The sequence below is a fragment of the Chanos chanos genome, chromosome 4, assembly GCF_902362185.1.
Source record: "Chanos chanos chromosome 4, fChaCha1.1, whole genome shotgun sequence".
NCBI classification, from domain to species: domain Eukaryota; kingdom Metazoa; phylum Chordata; class Actinopteri; order Gonorynchiformes; family Chanidae; genus Chanos; species Chanos chanos.
In genome coordinates, this window is record NC_044498.1 from 15,054,339 (window position 1) to 15,082,322 (window position 27,984).

Here is a 27,984-nt window from a genome sequence, read left to right on the forward strand (position 1 = left end):
CTCCTGTTTAAGCACACCGGGACTCTAGTTTCCTTCTGCTGCCCCCTGTTGGAGACTGTGAGCTAGTGCAGTAGCCTGCTACTGTTTGCCTTGTTTGAGTCTCTCAATGTGGTGGCAGAGTTTAAGTGCTGGACCAAGCTTAAGCCCCATGTATTTCATGATCATGTCACTCCTCAGCAGCATCAAGGCTTTGCCATCAATCTCCTGAAAAAACGAACCATGAGTGGTCACTCAAAAGTAAGCACATTTATAAATCAATCTGTAAAGAGATTTCCACAGTGATTATTTCTTTGTGTGAGGTTCCTTAATACAGAACAAAAAACTTAGGAGGACTCCTACCATATGCAAAAGATTTTGTATTGTAAGGATCGATACCACTGAAACACACTGCCTTTGCATTTGCAGTGAAACGGTAGGTAATTGAAAGACTGAACATTTTCTAATGAACTAACATTCAGTTAGGCTATATATATATATATATATATATATTTGGTGTATGTATTATTATTATATGTGATGGATACATGAATGTATACATATAAAAGAAAAATGCAATATGGGTCACCAAATCATTAGAGCCAACTTCTGGATGTCACAATTTCCCCTGTTTCATTTTAATTGTTTGCATAATGCTAAATATTCAAAGGTTTTTGCAAAAGCAGATGAAAATGTCTCATCACTCACATGTTTCTTAAAGAGTTCTGCATGTGGCCCTAATGCTTGAGGGTCTGCGTCACGCACAAACTGCATCACTTCCTCTATAGTCCACGTGGAAGGGCTCTTATTGGACACCCTGGTCGCTTCCCTCTCAGCTGTCTGGTGCTCTGGGCCTGTAGTGGAACTGGCCGCTGGGAGAGAAACAGAGAGACAATGCTCTATTACAGTCAATTGGGACACCTCAGATTTCCAACTGCAGTGGAACAGCTGTAGAGGTTTGGAAACTACCTATCTCTACAAAGATGACTGATGACTACTTGTTAGCAGTTGCTTTACTATTACTTTGCCTATTGGAGTAAAACAGTCTGAGTGCTGTTAGAAAATATTGTAAGAGGATCTCTGAGACTGTCTAAACACTCTTGACTGCTACACAAGAGAACAAGCTATGCTGTGATAAATATAAAATATATTTTATCATTGCATGTGGTTTAAAACACATTTTCAGAAGCTACACAGAGGTTGAAGCTTTGGCTCAGTCTAAACATGTTCTTTTAATCCAGAGATTGTGAGTTACCCAATTATTCTGACTACTCGGTTAGCATTTTGACTTATCAGTTGTACAGCAACAGTTAAGGTGGTGAACTTAGTGAACAGTGATATGAAGAGTATAATGCGCATGAGTTGGGAGTACAGCAATTACATCAAAGGCAGTTCAAAAAATTAAAAACTGCAAATATGGGACATATGCTATTTTAAATCAAGCAGAGCAATCGCATCTAAATCATTTTGGATTACCAGCATCTTTTCTGACATATATTAAAAACAAGATTAAACACGCTTAAAATGATATATTATAAAGTAATGAAGCATTGCATGTTGTCAGTGGATCTATAAGAAAGACAATAATCTCTCCTTCTAGCTTAATTATTGTGATTTTTATTTTTAGCGCCTGAGTTTATAAGCATTTTACACAAAATCAAAGTATTTTTTGTTTTATCAAAAGCTTGACTGACACCAAGCAAACAAAAACCTTGGTATTCGTAACCACTGAATCTAAATTCGATGTTTACACTGAGGAGGATGTACACTCACAGATTAAAATGAATAAGACAAATCCCATTACAAAACACACAACATTTTCACCCCCAATACACACACACACATGTTTCACGGTGACTATGATGCCACTTCCTATCAACAGAATAATACATGATAACACCATAATTGCATAGTCTTTAAAGAGTCTCTTACATAGCCTACCTTCCACTCGTCTCTGCAGGCGCGTGGAGCCCACCTCAGGAGGGTTGGAGGTAAGTCGGCGTAAGGGAGGAGGGTGGCTGGGGTAGAGGGGGTTACCACTGGATGGGGCGCGGTACTCTGATGAGCTGCGCAGCGTTGGTGGTTGTGGGGTCACAGAGTTAGAAGCAGAATCCATGGGCTCCTCAGAGAACTGTTTCTCCTTCATCACACCATTCTCACCATGAGAAAGAGACTCTGGTAGAGGAGAGAATGCACAAGATTAATCTGGGTGACTAGAATTATCACATACACCTACACACATATTACAGAAACACTGAAAATACTACTTTTCAATTAAGACGTATGCACCACATGATCAGAGGGTCAAGCTGGTAAGTGTGTCCTTCATTTGTATGACCAGTGTGCAATGTTCTCGCGTGAGGTCTGAGGTATTTTATTTATTTATTTTTTTTACCAATGACTAAATTCTTAGGCTGTTTTTACGCTTGGTCCGTTTTGCTGGTCCGAACTTGAGTGCGATTATTCCCCCCTGCCCCCACTAGTCTCCTTTCACGTTACGCTTTTTGGTTGTGAACCCCGGTCCATTTACGTCATCAACGCGTAAGGAACGCGCAGCTTTTATTTACCAACGTGGCTAGGCGATGACGCAAAAGGGAGGTTAAATTTGAAAATTTCTTTGCTTTTTGAGTATTCTCCGTTTGACACTTTAGATTTTCATCTGCCCAAATTTCTAATAAACAGGTGATTTCCTCCGTTGACCATAGTGCACCTTTCCCGCTCATGACTGTGCAACCGTCAAACAAATTACTCGTTATCAATAGTGTTTACTTCCTGGTTTTAGATTGGATAGCTTTCACACCAAATGTGAACCGCAATGGAGTTCAGGTGAACCGTACCCCAGAGCCCCGTTTTCTGGAGGACTCAGGTATGGTCCCCTGATGCGCACCCAAGTTCAGAAAGCAGCTTTCACATCAACAAAATGAACTGAGCTAACGGCTCAAGCTGACTCGGTTCCACACCAAAAGCTCTAGTGTGAAAGCACCTTTAAAGAAAAGCAAGAAAAAGAACAATAAGCGATGTGAAAGCTCTCATGCATCAGTTTTCAGGCAAGCTCGGATAATTATGATTATGAGGCTGCGTTCATCAAAGCACACACACACGCGTGCGCGTGCACACACGCACACACACAGGTCATCAATAGTGGTACAATGTCAGTGGCTTAATTACTAAACGATGTGAATGATTTAATTAAGCAGTCAGCTGTATTAGCATGAATTTTCATCATGTCAGATCACAGACATTAACGAGGGAGTGAATGGAAGCAATGAACTCCTGTCCCTCTATTCAACCTCAACCAGCAGGAAGTGCTCCATCCTCCCAATTAACTGGAGTGCTCTGCTCAGTCAATCACTGCGGGCAGGAATCAAGCACACAGCTCTCTGCACCTTACTCTATACTTGAAACTACCAGCCACATCAAACATCACACTGTCCATTATGAGTAAAACAGCTAAACTGAACCTGGAACAGTCACTATGGACATGGTCTGTATATTGACAAATCATTCAGAGAAAAACTCGGTAAGTGGAGAAACATTGTAGACCAGCTCACTGTATATTACACTAATACTGCAACCAATAGATCACATTAGTATGTGAACACTTTATTCTGTGGGCTATCTCCAAGATCTCAAACATCTTTTATTGTCAGGGAAAAAGAAGTAACATTGGCTGCAACAGGATATTGCCATTTGTTCCTAAGCTCTGAGGCTTTGTTATATCTCTGTGTTGGCAGTGAGATGATGGCATTGATTAGCTGTAAGACTGATGACACTCAATAAATATACTAAGCAGTCTCAGACTGATGGTTATATGTGTTTTTGAAAAAAATCCAAGGGAAAGAATGACTTTAATCTTTTGGACTACGCATATCTGATGATGTGGTTCAAGCCTTGTATTTGTATAGTGCTTATGAATGCCCATTTCTTAACAGCTTCTAAGCCCATCTGTATCCAGGGTGGGGCCTCACTTGCTTATGTGAGCACGTGCACAGACATACAGAATTGTCCCCTGGTTTCTATTGCGGTACCTGACATGCTCCTATCATAGGTGGGATGAGTAGAAGAGGTGAAGGGGCTGAAAGGCTGGCTGCTGAAGAGGTTGTCACACTGCAGGTGGTGACACAGCGTCTCCAGGAAACGCAGCACAAACGATGCACTGGAGGCAGTGGGCAGCTTCACATAGTGTATTCCACCATCAGATCGTACTGGGAGAGAGAGAGTGAAAAAGAGATAGAGCAATCAGCATCTGACCGTTAATAACAGCTACAACATGTTCCTATTAAACAAACAGTGAGAAGATGAATCAACAGAAGAGCGTCAACAGAGCAGCCTTTTATGTGCTTGTATGTAAGTATATAAGATCATTTCTCCCTGTATTGAGTGTGTTTGTTAAACTGTGCTTTTTATTTAACATCTACTCTTTGTTTAAACTATTTTCTTCAGTTCTTTGAAGTATCACTGATAATTTGGAGATAGGACAGCCATCACAACTTTTTTTTCCACAAAAACTTGTTAGATAAACGAAATTCAAACAACAGCAGCTGGTATGACTAAGTAATTTATAAAAAACTGTTGTTATTCATAGAATTGCCACATAGGGGGATTCTATGGTTGCTATCTGTGATTTCCATTGTCATGTTGCAGCTTAATATGTAGTGATTGGGGGCATGGAGAGAAGAGGCAGATGGTCCCATGGACCCTGCCTCGCCCCCTGGGGAGGGCCCCAATCAAATGCTCTGAAACCAGGTTACGCACAGATGTCATTCCTCATTACTCTCTACCAGATTACTTCAGCTGTGCACACACAAGCTTCATTCTATGCGCTTGCCTAATATTAAAGCATGCGCGCGCGCGCACACACACACAAATACACCAAGTGATGGAGGGATTCTCAGCCCTACATATAATATACAAAAACTAATCACCCATATGTGGATTAATACAAAATACCACTATATTTTAACTCATTGTCTCCAAAGTTGTTTTTTAAGTAACTCTAAACCCTGGTCCTTTTTCCAACTTTTTTTCCTGTTTGTAGACCGGGAAGTGCATATCTATGAATGACAATGCCTCTGTTTCAGCTCAAACTACAGACAAACACAGAGTAATGAACTCACCATCTTTTGTACACGAACTAAATACATTAATGTGTAAATGTGTATTTCTTGCATGTGTTTAGAACATTCTAGAAGGAGAAACCATTGTTGTTTCCTAGCTGTCAAACACCTCATGCCCTAACGTAGTGACACTCATGTAAAGCTTCTCTGAGATGATGCTGTATTACAGTAAGCCAGTCAGTCTTACCTCTAATTATTTCTCCTCCATCTGACTGTGACTGTAAGAAACTGAAGAGGGTTTTGGGCTGGTAGGCACAGTCCACACAGGCCTGTACAGCATGCTGTAGGACTGTGTTCACAGGGCCTGGCCCAAAATGGTCCGGCAGCTGTAGCATCTGCTTCCGGTCCAAGTGTGGGCCACAGTTTCCATGCTTGTTCACGTAAACACACACTTAGGATTACAAAAGGACAAAGACATTCAGAACCCATCCGGCACACAGAAATGTGTCTAACTTGTTCACGTCATGCTCCATATGTTTGGTGTAGCTGTCCAATTTTAGCTTTTTTGCAACAGGTAGTTGCAAGATAATCTCCTCTCGTGATACTGATTACATATTGATGAAAAAGGTGAAACTGGCTTCATGTGAACAAGATGAAATTTTTATATATATATATATAACAGTATTCCTCATAATACAGTAAGGGCACTGAAACCTTTCTTTCATTTTCCTCATTATATGGTAAGGGCACTGAGACCTTTCTTTCAGGGGAAAAAAAGCATAGTAAGATCGGTCTTTACCAGTTGAGACCACTCCTGAGCCAGTGCTGAGGTTATTAGAGTTATCTTTTGCGGACTGGAGCCCTGATAATCTACTCTCTGGAGCAGAAGACGACAATGCAGGACTTGAGAGAGACTGTGAAACTCGTGGTTTCCTCTGGAAGAAAGAAAGAAAGAAAGAATTAACATAAAAATCTGAATCCCGTATAGTTCCTAAAAATCTAGAGGGGTTCAGAATTGTATATCTAACAGATATACTATTTTAATTCATCCAGTGTTCGCAGTGCATGATTATGATTCCTCTTGAAAATGTAACTTTTTATTTGAATAATTATTCATGTCAGGACAACCCTTTCATGCATCAAGCAGACTGCCATGGAGTCAGACCAAACTGAATTACTAACTAAGCCAGAAGTAAAAAAAAAAAAAAAGAAAGAAAGAGAAAAAAAGTCATTTCTTCTGCAAAGTTAATCATCTTCGGTGTGATCCCATTCTGTTTGATTTCTCTTCTCATATAAAATATCAAATTATCAGCCTCCATTTATACCATCAAATATGATGAGAAGTGGCATCATAGCTATAAGGTCCGTGAGTGAATGACCATGACAACAAAGAGTTTTGGGGGGGGGACACTACGGGAAAGAGTGTGTTTCATTTAAAGCGATGAGCCATAAACACGGTCTGCGTACACAAACGATACCCCGGGTCGGAGTTTAATGGCACTACCTTGCTGCCGGGTTTGGGTCCTTTCTTTTTGTGGGGCCTTGGGGCGAGCTGGGCTGCAGAGGAGCTCTTGACTGTGCTGGTCTGTGTTGCGCCGTTTTGAGCTGCCGCTGCCGCAGCTGCTTCAGCCGCAGCTTTAAGAAGGGCGATGGTCTCACTTTTGGGCCGACGTCCCCGCACACCCTTCCTGACGGGGAGCGGGGGCAGGGGGTGTGGCAACCGGTACGGAGACTGCATGGAGCGGCGTGTAGGCTTCGATGGATACAGCACTGGGATCAGACTCTTCGGAAGAGTGACTGCAATGACATGATAAAACAGAGCATGTAAGACAACAACAGCATTACATGTTTATGTGCTATGTGGTGTGTGTGCGTCTGTGTGTGTGTGTGTGTATGTGACTGATGTGTAAGCTGCATTCAGCAATTTATATCAATCCTAAATATCTAAAGAAACATATCCATTTGTTTCACATTTGTGTATGTTATTCAACAGTACAATAACCTGGCGGTAAACTGTATCAGAACACTGCGCATGATGACACTAATGGATGGCCATGTAACAGACTTAACGGCACACGCATTCACACGCATACACACCAATCACTCTCTCCTAATGCACATTATGAATCCCACTGAGGTGAAGCTGTCTACATGCTCCCAACATGAGAGGATCAAAAAGAAATTCTTATGAAAAAACAACTTTGATCTTCTCTCTTTGAAACCACTCATAGACATCCTGCTTGAGATCTTGGAATTTTTCCCAGCGAGGGCACTTTGCACATTGTGTCACACCTAAGGTTGCAATAAGAGCTATTTAAACACAAAAAACACTGACTCGTATAAATGTCTTTGAGAAAAGAATAGTTTCTCCCGGTGAATCTCTTATTGTTCAGACGCACAGCCTCATTCTACTCTGCAGGTAATCTTTATCAGCAATGCCACTGTTTCAAATGTGACTGTTCTCACTATTCAGTTAATAAACCATTCAAGAAGTACAATTTTGAAAATAAGTTCACAAAATGGAATTTTTGAAGAACTTATTTGATTCTTGGTAAATTTACAAAATAGACCATTTTTACATTTGTAAGATTTGCCTGTTACAATTAACAGTGAACATTTCACACAAAACAATTCCTTGGGCCAATCATGACTTCTTTCATACCCCAAATAACTGACAATTTTTAAATCTAAATTAGTCTAGTATGGGTAATTCATTTCAGTTCAAAAGGGGGACAACAAAATTGTTCAACTAGAAAAGCTTATTCACATTGCAAAATTAAGAAATTCATTTACCAAAAAGAGAACATGTCTGGAATCTTGACATAGTCTTAAAAACTGATTCACTGAAATAAACGCTAATGACAAAGGAAAAAGAAAATTACATTTACATTTTATGTTGAGTTATTTGTTCATTGCAAATTCATCAAGTACATCCATAACCTTATGCTAATAAAATATTTATCTACACTTGCAGTGGCCTCACCATTCAAATATCCCTAATGTGTGCCATTTTCCTCTTTTTAGGTTTCTCCAACTCACCCACACAATGGACTGCGGAGTATCAGATATCTGCAATTCAAAGTGTCAACCAATCCATCAATGGAGGTGTAAAATGGCACATGGAGGAGCTTTGTGAATATCACACAAAAGCAGAGAGCCCGCTCCTCAACCCCTCCAGCCACAAGAATCCCCCTTTATTGGCTTTATACATGCATCTCAAATAAGATCAGATAAACATCTCATATTTCAGTGCTGCTGAAAGGACAGGCAGTAGACGCTGGCTTTGCTAAGTGCATCTGGGAGCTTTCACAGGCAGGCAGAGGGGAAGGGAGGAGGAGGTGAGGGGAGGGGGGGGGCTGCATGGGCTTTCTCTCCAACCTGCCTCATTTAGGATAGGAAATAAACTGAATGAGGAATAGAGCTATGTTTTGTTTCAGAATGCCAAGGTCATTCAAGATGCGTGGATACATACAGATACACACACTTATCTTCCACACTCTGACACTGTCCCTCTCTCTAACAGAAACACACACACACACACACACACACACGCGCCCGCGTTCTTACACACACAATGTAGCCTAACCCACACAGAAAACCCTCTGACTCTTACACTCACAGACAGGCAAACAGGTGCTCATTCATCCTTTTCTCTCTTAAATGTGTTGTTTCATCAGCCCTCTTTCTTTTAATGGCACAAACGTGATGAGAGGAATAATTAAGAAAAAATGCAACTCCCTTCCCAGTTCCCCGTCTCGGCGCTATAGAGGCATATGGACTCGATCACACAGACGTCATTTTAGCCTGACCCACTGACCCGGGGCGATGAGAGGGAGGCCTGTGGCCGTCGGGGGCTCTGAAGTGAGACTGGCCTCTGTGTTGGACGGTTAGTGGGGGTGTTCAGACACTACTCAGCTAATTACACTTGCTCCCACAATATTTACCTTTCACTGCAGACCAGGCCCGTTCGCTCGGGTCCTTGGTCTGAGTCTGACTGAGGTCTCAATCCGCTGGGAATCAGAACCACATGCGTTGAGGCCAGTGTGGGGGAAGGTGGGAGCTACGGGTTTCTCTAAGCCTCGGGCAGTTTAATGAAACAATGCAATCTGTTAGGGTATTGGATGTCAAAAAAAAAAAAAGGAAAGAAAAAAAAAGAATGAAAAAGCTCGAATTTCGCATTTTCATTCCGAATGTTTGATAATTAATATGTTTTCTTGAGGTTTTAGCTGTTTAAACTACAGACAGCAATCTGCAGACAGGAGTAAGCTGATAAACTGCTAAATGTCTAGGACAAACTAGAATAACGGCATCCTAATTTCTGACAACATTAAAGACAAAGAAAAGTCCTGTATTCAGGGCACCTCAAAAAGATTAGCACTGAGTAAATCAGATTTCTCTCTTAAATAGACTAACTAAAATATTTATTTGTACAAACCTTAATACAGCGATCCTAGGATCAGCCCTGTTGTTCTTTTAAGCCTTGTAACCACATTACATTTTAATAATACACAAAAGCTTTCACTTTTAAAAAATACATGCTTACTTTGGAACAAACTATTTTAAATAACCCAAAACAATAAAAACCATACAAATTCAAAACTAGCAACGCAAGCCATCCCTAGAAAAGAGACCTGTTTCAAGAAATGCTGCCAACTTTCACACAAAGGTTTTTCCTCTTCTTCAAAAAACTGTCACTATAAAGACATCTTGCACCAAAACCACATGTCAGCAGAGGATGCAGAGAGCCACAGCTTGGAGTGCACAGCACAGAGAGAACAGACAAAAGCAGCAAACTCACCACAGTTCCTCAGACAGGGAATTCAACTTTCAGCAGCAGAAGTCCAAGCTTCAGGTAATGTACCACTCAAAACTGGGGCTAGGATAGTCTCCCAGTGTCTTGTGACTGATCCACCTCTACTTGGAGCAAGATGATTCCTTCAATTCAGTTGCTACAGCCCATAACAAAGCCCCACGCCGACAGAGGCAGATTCAGAGACGGCTGAGCTGCAGCCCGTGCACGAACTGAATGAGCAATAGCTGATTAGCATGGGAGTGGGGGGCGGGGGTGGGAGGGTGAGCTGGCGGGGGGAAGGGGGTCTTTTATGCATGTTATCAGTAGCTAGTATTGACAGGCATCATCAGTCTCCTGCTCTAGCAAGCTCCTCCCAGGCTTTCTGCGAGGGGGGTGGAGAGAGGTAAAAGGTTAAAATGGATCAGAGCACCCCGATAGAGGAGGGGGGTCGAAGGGGCACATGCGCTCCTGTTGGCTGCATTAGCGGGCTCAGACACCCTGCGAGGAGGGGGGACCCGCAGTAACCAAAGCCTATTCAGAGCTCCCGAGAGAACCAGATGACAGACAGCTTTAAATAAGCAGGAAACAGTGGCATGAAGCAGGACTGCTCCATCAGAAGTGCATTCTTAAGTTCATTTTTTTTTTTTTTTACCATATCAACCAAACAAAGATAAGCAAAGTGTTCAGTAGCTATAATCCGATTTATATTGCCTACAATAAAGATATCTGAAAATGAAGTGTGTTAGAGCAAAAAAAAAGAAAAGAAAAGAAAAGAAAAGAAAAGAAAAGAAAAGAAAAAGAAAAAGAAAAAGAAACAAAACAAAACAAAACAAAACAAAACAAAACAAAACAAAACAAAACAAAACAAATCAAAACACCATATCGGATTTCATGACTCACAGATTTTAGTTGCGAATGTGTTGGTGGCGTAGTGGGAGAACATGCAGAACCAGCAACGCTTTCTGAAAAAATCTGTCCTTTTTTCAGGTTTAAACCCCCAACACAGTGGTGACCATACAATAAGTTAAGTATAATAATGCAAAGAGGAAAAGAGCAGGATAAGATGATGATACCATTAGAAGAACAAAAGACAAGAGGATCACTTTGAAAAATCTCTCTTTTTCTCTTCTTCGACCTGCATACAACAACAACAACAGCAACTACTACTACTACTTCTACCACTACTAATGATAATAACAATAATAATAATAATAACAATTTTTTTTTTTTATCTCACAAAACAAGAAACAACCTTGCTTCACTACTTTATGGTATATACAGGAATAGCTGAGACCACACAAATGAAATATTTTTTTCCGTCAAAAAAAAAAAAGATATATGTGTGTATCATTACATAAAGGTGTATGAAACAAAATTCTCCCGAGCTTAAACATCAAAAGAAATGAAATAGAATGTTTGATTAACTAATGGAATATAATGAAACGGGACATTGAAAGTAAATTTCACAAAGACCCTCTAAAAAGTGCTTCCTCTCCATACACGGAAAATAAAAACTCTAAACACTTCTGAGTAAGGCTTGAATATAAAAATCAAACGTGAAAGAATAAGAAGACAACCCCAAGAGAGAAGCATTTCCATTTTTTCATTTTATTTGCCAATGTTAGTGGACTGTTATTTAAATCTCACATAAAGATGCATTGAAAGTATTTCTTCTTTGTTATGTGCAGTATAATCCCAGCCTGGTTAATATTTTATTATGAACTATCCTATCTGCACACAAACACTTATTTAGGTTAAGAGCATCTTGTCTTGCTCTTTCTCTCTCTTTCATACCAAATTTCATTGAAATATTCAGCTACTGGCACACTCCCTGTGCGTACAAAATATCCACCATAACACCCTTATGGAAATCATTTAGATTTTTCGATACGACTGAAAAAAAAAATATTCTAAATGTTTCTTAAAATGAATTTGCTTTAATACAGGCTTAATTAGTCACTTTTTCCTTCTTTTCTTTTTTTTTTCAAATTTCTCAGAAAAAGAAATCCAGCTTTATTAATTAAGACGCAAAAAAAATATCAGTCTCTGGCTCTTTTGTTTGCTGCTTCCTTTCTTTGTTCCATTCTTTTCTCTTTCTCTCTTTTTTTTTTTTCTTTCACTCCTGCTATGTTTATTTTAACACCACATACACACATTGTCCCCTCAGTGCCTGGGGTGCCGCAAACAAAGACAGAGAAAGGATGAGAAAGTGGGGATCTCCCCCCACAACCACACACACACACACACACATTTCAATCCCCATTATACAGACTGCATTTGCTAATGATCTGCTAATCACCTTTAGTTACAGCACAGGACTAGAGACGAATCATTCTCGCACCTGAGAGACTGCTAATTTTCACATTCTCTATTACAGCTCCAGTCTGAAGCTGTAAAATAAAACCTGCATTTAATATGCAAAATGCTGCTTAAGAAATCAATCAGGATTTGCTGCATCTCCAACATGTTGTAGACAAATTACAATTTCATACTTTCTCACCATCACAAAAACGAACGTAATTAATTTGCACACTCTCTGCATATGCATAAGCGTTACACGTAGATTCTTTGAAAGAGTTAAACATATTAACGGTATACTATTACTACTTTCAGCTGACATTCTGAGCAAATTTTTATGTAGAACCTTTTAAGTATTGGGTAATAAGGTGAACCACTTTAACAGCCTGGGAGGTCTTTGTTTTCTGTTGCAGCAAACCTCACAGATTTTTTTCAGACTGCCATCAAATCTGCCCCCTGTTCATGTGCTCAAGCAATATGTTTTCAACTCAAGGTGATTTGAAGATAATCTGCTCTCCTGAACAAAAGACGGAAATTGCCAGTAATGGGCTGAGCTATCTTTTGTTCAGACTTATAGAGCCATTCAAGAATATGAACTTTTCTTTAGAAGTACATCAAATATTTTCAGCTTACAAGACGCTTACATACAACACTGAGATTGCATTTACTGTTATTATTGCACATTACAACTTATCAAGAAAAAAATGAAAACTCCCGAGAACCATCTTTTCAAGGGGTGTATCAAAGAGGATGGGAGAAAAAAAATCAATATGTACTTAGTACAATTCATTGCTCATTTTTTAAAGATCTTAAGCATTTCAAATAAAAACTGATCACAAAATACATCACGATGCATTTCCTCTAACCATCATTGTGTGAACACTGCAAAACAAGAGAATATTCCATTTAGGGCAGAGAGCTAAGGATTTATTTCACAAGGTTTCACTCTTTCAGGAACAGGAGAACCAAGAGTGTTGAGTTAGATAAAGCAGAAACCCTAAGGAAACTTGTACTTTCCTCCAAACAGTTAATATACTGCTGAAAGTAGACAGACCCCTTTGTCACTCTATATCCTCTCTACAGTCCAGTTTGGAACCATCAACGCAGGAAGAGAGTTGTAAACACACCAGCATACTGCCCAAAGGAGGAAGAACAGATAGGGCCCTTTTGAAAGACACATAACTGCCACCATCAATCAAGTGTTCAGCCTTAATTCAACTCATATCAATTATCCTGACAGGGCCACGGAACAGTTTAAGTACAGGTTAAATTTTTCACACAAGGGCTACGGGGTAGCAATAAACTGTTCTCTCACAGATTCAGGTTGCATCAGGAAATCATGCCAGTAAAAAAAATGTGATTCCATGTTTTACAAAATACAAGAAAGGCAGTCTATGTACAAACAGCCCAATAAGCTCAAGGCAAGAACACACTAGAGAATACCAATCTGAAAAAAAAAATTGTATGAATTATTTGTGAAATGTCTAATCCCAAACATCCTTCCATACCACATTACTTTAAGCAAGAATTTTTAGCTTGAAAAAGACCATTCTTTAAAACCAGTATAAATCTGTGTTATCAAAAATGAAAACAAAACATTTTACAAAATATTTATCAAGCACAGAAGAAGGTATAAACAAGAAGAACCAAAAACAGCCACAAACATCAAGAGTGTAACAGTGTAATACTGTGGGGGAGTGGAAGCTTGTTGTGGTGCTAATCCTGGTTTAAGTGAGAGCCTGAGAATAGCTCGTCTTAAACTGGTGCCTCTATGTCTTTCTTCAAGACAAATGCAAAAAGGGGCAAAATGAATGGCACAGGTTGGTGTTAGATGAATAAAAAAAGATGGGATCTGAATCTTATAGAAAAATGACAAAAAAAGAGAAACAAAACGATATCCATGGACAAGATCTTCATGAAGCACAAAAGGCTTTTGTTTGCAGAATGGTCGGCCAAAGCCGGTGAGGCAACACAACACTAGTCTTTATGTGGATAAGGAAAAGAGCTGCCCACAGTCTCTCACCATGAATTTGTTACCATATGACTATGCTCTCCTCCATCTTTGGTTTCATATTTACTTTTTCTCTACCGTTTTATCAGTGATTGACTTACGAAGGAGAAATTTAAGAGAATAAATCATCCATTATACATTCGGTGTTTGGAACTGAAGAGCTTAAATCAAAGATTGCTTCAAAGTGCTAAACAATATTAATTGTAGACTTTACGTATTTTAAATAATATCTCAGAAAAATTCAAATAAAACCATTCTGACTGTTGAAAATAGCTGTAAATTTAAAATATAATAGTGCCTTCATGCAATCATGGAACATTATTAAGCATTAAAGTTTTAAATACTTTCATTTTTACAAGGGATTCTCAAAATATTTAAAAACTTAAAACACCACTTAAATTTTTTTGGGTAGAGAGTGACAATATACAGAATGTATTGGTTTTAGAGAGTTTATTTTTAGGCAGAGTTGTGATGAAATAGAATGTCTTGCGAGCTTCTTCTACTTCTACTCCATGGAAACATTTCAAGAGAAGCTGTTATCTCTGCAAAAGACTACTAAACACTACCGAAGTTCAGTCCACTCCATTGTGTTCGGCACACTGCAGTAAATATTTGAACTGTGGTCAGTACTAATTCAGGTTGTGACCCTAGTTAGTCATAACCCTGTGCTGGGCTACTACTATTTGGGAGGCCAGAAACAGGGCTATGAGAGGGAAAAATCAATACACAGATCAGCAGGCGATCAATAACTAGAAATATATTGTTTTAATGTTGCCAATGATTTGTAGCAAGACCAAGTTAAGTTTTCAAAGACTGCACAACATTATACAACATGAAACCACCACTATATGAACTTCAAGTAGCATAATATCAAAATAAATATAAATAAATATTTTATAATCTTTATATCCATCTATGCAAAACAGCACAAAAATCCATGTATATCTCTATCTATGTATAAACAACAATTAATCTACACGAAGGAGTCTAATATGACTATATCACCAACTACTTGTCCACAAGAGCACTTTTGCATCCGTACATATGTTTAGAATATCAGTATATGCAAGTCACTCCAAGTTTGATAATGGTTTTGATAAAGAGGTGTGATTAAAAAAAGGCTAACAGGCTAAAATGGAGAGTCCTTATAAGTGTAAAAATATTACAGAAGCAAAACATAAGTTTTCATTATTCAATCAGTGTTAGCCTCCTCATGCTCTGAATTCCTAAACTATTACCCAGACCACAATCGTGCTATGGGCTCTACCAGGCCATCTCCGAGAGATGTGAACTGACAAGTTTAGCATAGATTAGAGTGCTGGCACCCTCTTGTGGATAGTACTTACAACTGCTGCCAGGAGGCTGTAGACTGTGGTTGGTCAGGGCACACCAGCCCACAGGGAAGATGTCTCGGGAATCGTACTTGCACCAATAGTCAAAGGCGCCTCTCCAGCCATCAAACATGACAAAAATCTCATCACCTTTAACCTCGCCAATGGTGGCAGGACAAATGAGATGTGGGTTCTTCTTGTCCACTGCTTCCAACTTCATGCCTGGTCTGAAGTGATTCTGAGAGGGCCTTGGGGGTTCCTGTAGATAGGTAAATAGTGCAGCATTAAGCTACATGGTTTCTCAACATAGTTTTACTCTCAGACGTGCTCTGCATTTGAAAAAAATAAGATATACACCCATACACAACGGGCAATCATTCATCCCAAGTGATGGAAAGTTAACTGCTCAATGACCATTATGAAGTGTTGTGCTGATTAACTGAGAGCAGCTGAAAAATTTGAATTAGAAATATGAAGTACCATTTGTTTTCTTCCAAGTTATATTTTCATATCCTAAATGTACATCCATCCATCCATCCATCCTTTTTAAATACATCCTAAGCAGGACAGGCGTTTATACTGTAAACAGCGTTCTTATTTTGTACCTTTTTAAATGCTGAAGCTGGAGCCATCTCAGCTCCACTTAATGTCCTTAGAAGGAACATGGGCCATGACGAGGCATTCATTCGAAACCCTGAGAAAAAGGCAAAAGTGAGAAATAATAAAGGGGCAGAGAAAAAATAATCATAAGGAATAATCATTCAATGTTCAGAGAGCCTTCTGAGCTCATGGGAGCTTGCACCATCTGAGAACCTAACATATACTGGTTAGCAATGTGTGTCAACCTTAATTTCAGCCAGATTTTAAAATATGGTGAGGCTGAACCTAGTTAGGCTGATTAAGAAATCATTCAATATGAATTCAAGCAAAACAGTGTTTTTTTTTTTACCTTGCCCTTGTGCATTCAATTAAAGTTTCCATAAAAATTAAATTATGGAGATATCTTGAAACAGTGATTTGTGCGTCTATGGACTGAAATAACCAAACAATCAGGTCAGATCAAAGATCATCTTTTGCATAGTCCCCACACAACTATCGGGTAACCCAAATGTAAAAACAGGTTCACTAGGTTCAAAATGAAGTGATAGTGGGCGAAGACCATAGGAATGTCTGTCATGTATGGATCAAGACAGTTTAAGTAGCCATCCATCAATCTATTAGTTGTGTCAGCATGAGGGAGCAGATCAAACACTTTATGGAAAAAACTGGGATCGCTAACATTGGTATCTGAAATCAAAATATATCTCCAACTGGGATCCATGGCCATTAAGTCAAACTGCAATGGTACACTCTCATGTAGAAGTTTAGCCACAACTCTATCATTTCAATGGAGGCTAATCTTTTAGAAATCTAGCTAGTTCTCACCCTCCACTGAGACACTGATATGAGTTTCTTGCACAACAATGATACCAGCTTCGAGGAGTTTTAAGTGTAAGAACATTTTAATTCTTTTAATTCATTTTAATTCACTCAGTCTTTTAATTGCAATAACAAGACTTTGTAAATAGTGGACCAAGATAACATCACTGCACTATTTTTGACTGAATTATTATTTTTGTCTGAATAAAACAGCAACATACATAACTGCGCTATCAGTTTTAATGTGTTGAAATAAAAGACTGAGAGAGCAATTTTTGGATGATCAAATCTGGTCCAAAACAGCAAACATGTCTGGCAACCCACTAATCACCTGCAGACAATCAGTAACAACAATTCCTTCAGATTGCCTTGCCTCTCTTTTCTCTATGTCAGTAAACTAGCACCACTGGGCATATGGTTAGTAAAGTAGATCCCTTGAGCCGGGCATTAAAATGACTGGCTCTCATTAAGTCAGTTTAATGATTGGATCAACCTCTGTGGCTATATTTAACAAATTTAAATTATGATCATTTATCAGCAGTACTAGTAAATGAGCCAAATATATGACGGGCTGTCTCAACAGAGAATAAGTATCTCTCTCCAAAAGGAACGGAATAAAAATAGCCTACAGAAAGCACTATCACAGTAATAGTGAAGATCTTGGATTGTCTGTTATGCTGAATGTGAAACACGGCTAAAAAACACCGGTGTTTCATCTCCAGCTTCCTCAATACCTCTGTCATCTTAGAAATCCACCCACCAGTGTTTCTTCACTTCAGTAGTCTTATCAGGGTAGGTGAAAACATATGGACAGTTGCACTACTTGTCCCTGTTGCCACAGTATCATAGTCACAGCATCTTTTCCATCTCCTGATAGAAGTGTATCCGAGCAATGATTGTGCAAGGCTTAGGTTGTTGTGCACAATATGCTGAGTTTGTAAGGACTGAATTTTGGAAGTTGGTGTCTCTCAGTAGTTTGAGGGTCAAATTCAATTGGTCTCAACTTTCCTCCTCCCTCTGATGTTTACTGTACTTGAATGTTTCAATGACATTTTGAGAGCTATGTTCTAGATATAAACCTGAGTGAAGGGTACTGACTAAAAAAAGAAATTTAAAGCAAATAAGGATTTAAGACACTACAATTAAAAGAAAACAAAATCAGGCTGAGTAGTGCTCCGAAAAAACATCTTTGAGCTATGCTCTGCTTGCAAGGTAATGCACTGATGCACCAGATTATCTCAGCACACATAAACTAGATTTTTTCCCCCCACACTTTGCAGTTCACATGAATGTTGATTGCTCTTGAAGGTTTATGTTCTGGCTGTAATTATCAAAAAAGGGTGGGTAGACCTTCATCTCAGGCTGTATGTTCTTCTTGTTGTGGTGTTTAGATCTACTGACGTCAAAATTTCTCCCTGATCCAGAAATTTTTGATCACTACATATTAATATATATATATAGTGACTACATAAAAATGACTTTTAGAGGAAGGAGGTTCATTTCAACCTTATGTTACTCCTGGTCAGCAAACAGCCCTAATCCACCAGTTGCTCTACAAGTGAATTATGAGGTAGCTGATTTTTTTCATAGTCAAAGAATCTCGTACATCTGTGACTGATTTCTCAATATCCTATTTGAGTAGAAAAACTGCTATGCTGGGACTATTTTCCTTAATAGAATTGTAAAGTAGTGACGTGAGGTGAAGTAGTGAAGTGTCCCAAGTACGTTTCTCACATGACTGAAACATATCTGAAGAATCTCTTCAGCTGTTCACTTGTTAACAAGATATCTCTTAACTTGCCACTGAACAACTGTCAAATATTCCAGTTCAATAAACATGATGGTTTATATGGTGAAGATATACTGTTTATGTGCTGTCTGTATTTCACTGTGATAAGAACACTGTAATCTAGACTTTGTTGCCAGTCTTTTAATGGTTCCATCAATAAGACCTTTTACATGTGTGGGAGCAAAGCAGTTGCACTCCACTTGAAAATCCTCCAAAATCCTCAAAGTGGAAGCAATGAATCGGAAAACACTGCAGTCCAACAAATCAGAGAACCAGTGGACTTTCCTTAGTGATTTTCCAAACTTGCATACAAAGAATTTCAAAAGGTGTTCACAAAAGATGTGGACTGCAGTTGAGTCATGGATCAGTTTTCCAGAGCCAGAAGCTTTTGTTAGTAGACCCTCCTTCCTTGTTCACCACATTAAATGCAAGCAAAGTCTCTCATTCTAGACATTACTTTGTTCACATCTTCACAGTGATAGGACAACCATATGGGGGATTGCTGTCAGCTCTTGCGAGCTTTGTTAGTCCTTCTTTATGTCTTTGGAATCACCAGTATTCCATGCTTCTTCTCTAAGGCCTTGGTTGTCCTCACCATGTAATATGTTGCTGTGAACACAGCTGCAGTTCATGTTATTTACAGAACCTTAGAACAGCTGTGAGAATCTGGACTTTTTCACTTAGACCAGGGGTACTCAAATATAATTCTAGAGGTCCACTTACCAAATTTCCACTGAGTTGAAGGTCCAGAGAAAGGCAGGTCAATCAAGCAAAGTCTCACCAAGTACAGAACTATGTACAAAGTGCAATAAGTCCTAAAACTCCCAAACTATGTACAAAATGCACTGTAGTTTTAAAGGGAGAGGAAACACCTTTTCTTCTGCAAGCAACCATATTGAGGGAAACATGGCAAGAATTTGAAGGGCCATCTTCTGCAGGAGAGGAGCACTTGCTGCAGTAACCATCCAGAAAGTGACAGGGTCACAGCGAGCTTCCTGCAAAGCAAGGTTTTCTTGGAGCTCAAACAGCTTAGTTTGCAGACAAGCAGCACTAGCCCATGGGCAGATATTCTGTTCTTCCATCGAGAATTCTGCAACATTTCTGACTAGAAATGGATTTTCAATGCACAGTAGAACTTGTTTTCCCAGGGAGAAGTCTTCAAAGTGAGTTTTGAAATTTTCAATCAGTTTCTCCAGGGATTCAACATGATCATGATAGTGATGTTTCCCTTTGGTTTGTTCCAAAAGTTTTGGGAAGTGAAGCAGGCCCGCCTATATATCACATTTGAATACCTCCAGCTTCTTCTGGAAAGCGAGGACTGCTGACATGAGATCATACATTGTGTTGCTTCTGCCCTGGGGCTTGACATTTAGGTCACTGAAATGGGAAGTTACATCAGTCAGAAATGCAACAGCCTCCATTTCTCTTCATTCTGCATGAAATCCACACACTGTTTAGCTTTTGCACTCTTTTGAGCCAACAGAAAAATTTGCAGTCCTTTCCGAAAGGCCAAAAAACATTTTAGTACCCTGCCTTTGCTGAGCCACCTGACATTGTTGTAAAGGAGCAAATCATCACGAGTTGCACAGACCTCTGACAGGAATGAGCATAGCAAGCGATGTTTTCAAATAGTTCACAAGTCTCATCGTTGTCATCATGACTTCTGAGTACCTTTCTCCAAGACCGGCACACAAAACTGTCTGGTGGATTATGCAGTGGTATGCTATCAGGTCAGGCTGGTGAGCTTTGAAGCACGGCACTAATCCCCTCTCTCTCCCAGTCATGGATGGAGCTCCATCAGTAGCATTGGACACAACAAGCTTCAGGTCTATCCCTCTGTCACTCAGCATCTGTATTATTGCTTCATAACTGTCCTCCCCTCTTGTGTGTCCATGGAGGTTTGTGAGGCCTAAAACATCTTCACAAAATTCATGCTTCCCTTCAGTCCACTCTGTCTTAAACACCTGGTTTTCAACCTTTCTTCTCTTGGTATCGGACAATCTGAAAACTGCATTTTTACCCTTTCGGCAAGAATGCTTACATCTGCAAGCTAGCTTTCTAACTCCGATGACAAATAACTGGTTGATAAATTGACTAGCTACCTAACTCGAGTGCAGACTGTAACATTGTCATAGTGATGCTGTGACAACTGCTGTGATTGGACCTGAAAGAAGTTAAAACGTGAACATGCAAGTCTTTGAGGACGAGTAAACAGCCCGGAATCTCTTTGGAAAAAAAAAGAAACGATAATAATAAAAAAAAAAGTGTAGAATTTTTTATTGTGCATGTTATTAAAAACCCACCTAGATGACAGTTAATTTAGTGTGCAGACTTAGGTCTTGGCTCGGATTAAATTGTATTTGGGTCCCGATTCAGACCGGAGTCTACCTACTGAGTACCCCTGACTTAGACTCTGATGAATCAAACTTGCTTTTTATCTAGACCATCATTCCCTCATAATCTTAATTTGCCAATAAATCCAATATTTCCTATTGGTGATTCAGGAACTAACTCTCTCAGATTGTTGTTCAATGCCTCTTTAACCCTCTTTACCCTCTTTGAGACATATATTCTGTTTGAGCCATTTCATTTTCTAATAGCAGACCTTTTCTATAATGATTCTGGAATTCTGTTTATTTCAGTTATGTCATGGTTTGTTCCAGAAGTTTGTTCCAGCCTCAGTTCTCTGACTCTTTGTGTCTTGAGAGGTTGATTCTTTCCAAAGTGACACCTTTTTGACAGACAAGTTAGCAGTTTTAAATATAGAAACATCACTTTTGCACATAACCAAGAGGTCTATTCTATTGCATTCAGAAGTACTTTGTTTGTCACACACACACTGAGCAGTGAGCAGTGAAATGGAGCCTCTGCATTTAACCCATTCTAACACCAGTGAGTACATACACACACACACACACAAACACACACACACACACACACAGACACACACACATTATGAGATAGGAGCAGTGGGAAGCCGGCGCTGTCAGCACCCAGAGATCAACCCCAGGTCTTCTTGCCAGTGCCTTGGTCAAGGTCGCTCACAAGAGTACTAATCCTAGCATTAACTTGCTTCCCTGTTAATGTACAACCTTTAGAGTGATGCATATTTTGAAAGCAGATCACAAAGAGCCCCTAAACCAAAATCACTTCAGTGTCAGTGTCCCCTGACCCTAAAGAAAGTTAAGCCTTTGTTGAAGGTTAAAACTAATAGGTCAGTCAAATTTTTTAAATCCAAGATCAGGTTCAGGTGTGCCCACACAAAAAGATACTCTGATTTTCACATTTTGATTTTAGCGAGATTACCCTTTGCACTTTGCCATGTGGTGCCTAGACAATGTAAAACTTTCAGAAGATGTAGACAAAGTGTAAGCTATGACGTAAAAATGGATACAATGTAAGCTTACGCATTTTTAGATGATTAAGTACCCCAATTTCTATGATTTCCGCTGAACCTGAATGAAGTGCTGAAAACATTTGCTGCATACAACTGCCTTGTCTGGGCCTGTCTGTCTACTAAAAAATCTTCAACATGGCCCTCACCCAAAGGCGGCTGTAGCATGTCCCCACTTCTCTCACACGTGCCAATTGGCTGGATGTCAGAGGAGTCCACAAGTCTCCAGAAGTCATTGGTGTTGTCAGTACCATCCAGTCGCAGTCGTAGTCGTGTTCCCATCAAGCCCATCACCGTGGCGATACAGACAGAAGGAGAGTTCCGTGGATCATGAGCCTCTAGCTTCATTCCCACTTTGAAGTCATTGCTAGGAGGGATCCTAGCCTGAAAACAGGAGGAGGTGGAATACATAGGGAAACATAATTTATACCGATATTAGATTTTAATCACAGACTGAATCACTGTTGTTTTCATTGACTAAAATTATGACAAATACTGTTACCACTTGACTTTTGAGGACATTAACAAAATAAGACAACATCACGAAAAGTCTGTGTGGCAGTGACATTTGAGTCTGGCTAAAATAGGACAAGACTAAATGGTGAGGAAAAAAGGACTGATTCTATTTCTCTTTGAATAGAGGGCATGCTACTACTCATGAAAATATATCAAATATGAGTGTTCTTACGTGAATGTGCCAGCTGATTTAGCATTATACTACAACTGTTTGAAGACTGTATATACCACATGACCTTTTAAATTAAACAAACAAACCCTCTCAAAAAAAGAAGTGTCTAAGGTGAGGAACATGATAGGAATAAAACAGGTATTTTGACTGACAATTTTGTTGACTAAACAGGCAATTTTTGTTTGGAGTAAAATTAGTAAAAACTAACATGGCTAAAATATAAATTAGAGAGAAATATGACTTAGGAAAAAAAAAACCTCTAAAACTAAAACATTAAAAAATACATAAACAGCGGAACAACAACACTGATGCTATCTTGATAGTGATCCTATCAAGATTCGATTTGAAGAGCAGTAATGTAAAGGAACTCTTTGTACTGAAGAACACATTGGCTTCTATCAAAAATGGCAAGATATCACCTTGCCCCTTTTTCACACCAATTTGGATAAATTGAACAATTACACTCACCTGTCTGAAACAGCTGGGAGAGGCAGGTGAAGACGAGGTCTCCTTTAAGTAAGCTTCCCAGCTGAATGGCTCTAGAACACACGCATGGATAAAATGCGTAGAGTATATTATTATCATACAATCTCATATTATGAAAAGAGAAACTGCTTGAGAAATATTAGTGATTCGGAATCTCCATAAACAAAGAGAACAATACCATTAGAGTTTGTCTGCGGGGGACCTGTGACATCAACACCCCTCCCAAGTTTCTCCTTTTTAGCATCTTTTTGCTCTGAAATGTTGAGTTTGAGCATTTTACAAAATCAAGGCCATTACACATTTACAACTCTTCAAAGAGTGTTATACACCTGGACAATGTGAACTGTTTAATGAAAACCAGCTTTCTGACAGCATGTATTATATCTTGAAAATATTTTAGGCATGCCAAATGGACCATAAATGGAACACATGGAGTTTTGAGCTCAAATTGTTTCTGTGGTTACCTTTCTGAGGAGTTCTGCCCATTTTGACCTATGGCACATCAGCCAGAGGACATGAACAGGATCCACTGTCCACCAGTGTCAAACTACAAGTATAACACTGGCATTCTGGAGAGAGTGACAGCAAGAGAGAGAGAACGGGAGAAGGAATAGGGCATATTTTTGTCAAATTAACAATACAAAGTCATCCGATTTCAAAAGATATTGTACAAATCCAAAACAGTATGTCTGCTTCATTATCTTAACTGTGCACATATCCGCTTCATGTCAGGATGACAGTTTACTGAGAATACATATCCTGATTCCTGCAGTCCTTGCACAGTCATTTATCATGAATAATTCTGGTGCCAAATAAATCAGCTTTAGCTAAAGGTTCGAGGACTGTGGGAGGATGTCTTATCTACTGTATTGTGGAAGACAAAGATTACTTCACCGAGCTCCGCCTGCCTGTGGCTTAAAAGAAACATTTCTACCCACATTTGATAATGCTGGAGGATAAAGAACACTCATCGTTAGTGATGTTTAAAAATCAAAGTTACAGAGTTAAAAATTGAGTTTCATCTCATAGACATGGCAATGATGTACTACGGTATCAGACCATGAAAATTTGTATGACAGAACCCACTTCTTTAACAGGAAGGTTAAAATCTACGTAAAATATGTACAGCCAACATACTGTACGAGCTGATACAATGAGCTCAGACAGCTTAATGGATTCAACCATGAACTCTCAGAGCATGGAAAGATAGATTACAAGGCTTCATACAGATAAGAACTCTCTTGACAAACACAGACCCATTTCACTTGAGCTGTCTGCTAATGAACATCAAAAAAATAAATTCAGTTTTGCAACATTCATGAAGACCCAAATGAACACAAACATTTTTGAACTTCTGCTAAAGGAAAGGACAATAGCTAACACAAACACATCATTTTCAGAGGCTAAGACACACTTTAACTAAACTACCAAAAAATGTCGGTAGTGACAATGAAATATTTGTAACTCTGCTATTTCATATTTTTAAAGAACATCTATTAACAATGTAAACTAGCTTTATCTTTCCATTTTCGTTCTTACTTTAAAATAGCTATTCTGCCTCCAGCATAGCATGGCATCCATTCAGGGATTTTGACTGATTATTAGGTGTCTTAATGGATTTTTGTTTTATTCTCGGTTTAAGTAAAAGCATAAACAATTAATAAAAGAAATTACCATATTTGCAAGTGTGTTAACAATTGTGAAATAATGTTACTGAGGATGAATAGGACCTCTGTTGGTTTATACACTAAACATGTCTTTCCAGAAGTGGCATATTCTGCTTACAGTAAAAAAAAACCTTCATGCAAATATAGTGAGCAAAATTGACTGCATCTGAAGGAGAAGTCTGCTTCAGACAAGGATGGCAAATTGAGGTACAAAAAAATACATGTTATTTATAGAAATTACTTACATTCTGGCAAAACAAGTCAGTTCCGTGATCTTGGAGATAAAAATAAGCAGAAGTGCACAGAAATAACAATGGCATGTGAAGAATCCTGATTTGAATTACTGACGAAAGAAAGATCCATTTTACAAATTTGCGGTTTAACTCTTTTCACTGCACTGCTACTGCTGCTTGGCGCACTCCCAGACCCTTACATCCCCATCTTAACTTCACCCACTGTGAATCCCATTGAGTAACCTGCCATAAAGACTACAGGCACAATAAAAGGCCATTAGGCTGTGTACATCTGGGGAGGTCTACAGGCCAACATGAAACGAATTCCAGAACGTGTCACTAACAGATGATAACTTCATTTCAAAGAGCTGTTTCATTCAAAGCCTAACCAAGGCCCCTTGGACAGGAAGTTATCCCTTTGGAAAGGCAAATTTTACTCAGTGTTGAGTGTTGAGAGGAAAGTGTATTTAACTCAAAATATCTGTTCTATGCATACAGGTATTTAATTATAAATATATTTGGAAGCAGAGAAATTCATGTGACATTCCAGAAAATCCAAGTTGCAAATATTGTGTTATTTATCTCCTATTCAAGTCAATAAATGGACTTTATTTTCACATTTCTTAATATTAGAAATTCTCAACAAAATGCAGAAACATTTGATGTCATTTGATAAGTGAAATTAAATACATATGTAAAATGATTTCAGCATTTACCATTTCTAATATTTTTAACCTGGCTAACATGTAAGAAATGTTTCATAAAGTTTTCCTATATTTTTTCATATATACATACATAAATGCTGTATTTTCTCCTAACATTTGACAGTACGATTTTTTTTTTTGGCAACTTCTGTTAAAACTTGAATTTTGGGGGGCAGTAGGTGGAGCGCAGTTAGATGTTGAACAACGCACTAATCAGAAGCTTCAACCTGTCTTATTTCTAAAACAAAATCACATCACATATTTAGTAAAATAAGAAACGTCTCACGCATTTATAACATGTGTAATAATTTTTACACATTTGTTAACTGTTAGAAAATCAGACAAAATTCTTAAAAATAAGGTATTTGTTAAATTCTTAGTGGGGCATCTAACATTTATTGTTTATACATAAATTGGCTAGATGTTGAAAGTGTTGCATACATTTAATGCATTTTGGAAATCTTGCCACTCATTAATCTAATATTGCAAAATGTCCCACATAATTCTTTGATTTTTCAAAACATTCTGGAATAAAAATCCTACATTTAATAACTGTGGAAAGGTTTCCACACCTTCATTTAAATCTAAAAGCATTTTACACATTTAATGAATGAATGCTATTTAAACAGCAATCAAAATGAGAGTACAATATCATTTTTTAATTTAATGATGCCCTTCATTTTGAAACGACATTTTAATGATAAACATCATGACATACATGATGACTGTGATAAATAATGGGAAATTTGTAGTTGAACATATACCAAATAATTCATCCATTCCATAAACCTGGCTCCTAAGTATTCAAAGCACTAAATTACAAGACCCCTGATTACACATTACACACCCTGAGGCACAGCTGTTTGAGTCATGGGTAAAAATTCTGCTTTCTGTATAGCCGTGTTTTTTGAAGCTATATTGAATATATATATACACGTTTTTTTTCTTACACCAACAATGTGTAAATCAAGGGGGAGCGTGCGTATGACCAAAATACCCCAGAATAGTAATTAAAGTCATTCCGTGTTCATAAACTAGACGCATATTTCACAGTATGAATAATTTGATAAACCAAGCTATGGAACAATTATTGATTAGCTGAGCATTTTTTTTTTTACCTAAGTGACACTCGATAAAAATCTGAGCGAAATCTGAACTACATATCAGTTGTGTCTTAGTTCTAAGTGACCAACATCATTTCATGTGTGACTGATTCCTAGTGCACTGTAATATTAACACATTGTAAAGAAGTGACGCCCATGGGACACTGCTGCAGGAGGTGTGTCAGGCAAAGCGTAGAGCCCCTCCCATCACTTCCCAATAACAGTCTCAGATACGGGCTGTTATTTGAAGTACGACATAGATAACCCACATTGTTAATATCGGTGTGGTTAGCGTCTTGAAACTCTATTGCTAATCACCCCCCACCGACGAACACACGCCATTTCCCATAAAAGCCAACACATAAATTTTAACTCCCGATCAAATTGTAAAGATTTAATGGACTAAACTATTACATAAAGTAAATGAGGAAGATTTAAATTCACGTGTGTTTTTCAGTGTATTATGCACGTACGAAGACGTGTATGTAAAATTTTTAAATAAGGCGTAGTGCCAAGGTGGTTTGAAGTGACAATTTGCCCACTGCGCAGGCTATGTGAGATTGCTGCCAACGTATATATACACAACTGTCATGAGTATTTATAAAAATATTTTAAATTCCGCCTGAGTGTAAAGAAGGGTATCAGTACATCGTATATTCTTATACAGACTAATTCTGTGATGGTCACAGTTTTGCACAGTTTCGACAGTACGCAATATGGTTACATTAGAACACAGCTCTGTTGCATAGTTCAGGGAATAACAGCCCCACGAAAACACACCAAGCCCCTAAATTGTGCACAGCTAGGCGGCTTCCGCATCTTACATTAGAATGTAGTAGGATTACAACCATTTTGAAGAAGCCTCGAGTGGTACAAATGATCAGTTATCGAAAACACTGCCAAAGCTCAAGGAACGCGTCTTACATACCGTTTGCACTCAGAAATTGCAGATGATTTCTTCACTTTCCATTGGAACTAGGCCGCCATTTTTTGTGCACATCCGCGCATGTCCAGCAATATGCAGTTTACACTTATT

At 38.7% G+C, this 27,984-nt stretch overlaps 1 protein-coding gene across 1 annotated transcript; it reads right to left on the reverse strand.

Moving 5' to 3' along the window:
- Positions 1 to 78: 78 nt before the first annotated feature.
- scml2 (Scm polycomb group protein like 2) lies at positions 79 to 27,928 on the reverse strand. Its single transcript, XM_030772114.1, has 14 exons — positions 27,877 to 27,928; positions 23,706 to 23,810; positions 23,420 to 23,494; positions 23,224 to 23,294; positions 22,217 to 22,451; positions 16,071 to 16,159; positions 15,481 to 15,724; positions 6,538 to 6,830; positions 5,833 to 5,968; positions 5,281 to 5,484; positions 4,005 to 4,181; positions 1,918 to 2,151; positions 685 to 848; positions 79 to 204 (listed from the first exon to the last, which is right to left on the reverse strand). Exons 2-14 carry the CDS (start codon positions 23,725 to 23,727, stop codon positions 79 to 81), a joined length of 2,070 nt encoding a protein of 689 aa, XP_030627974.1. The 5' UTR covers positions 23,728 to 23,810; positions 27,877 to 27,928.
- Between the last annotated feature and the right edge of the window lie 56 nt (positions 27,929 to 27,984).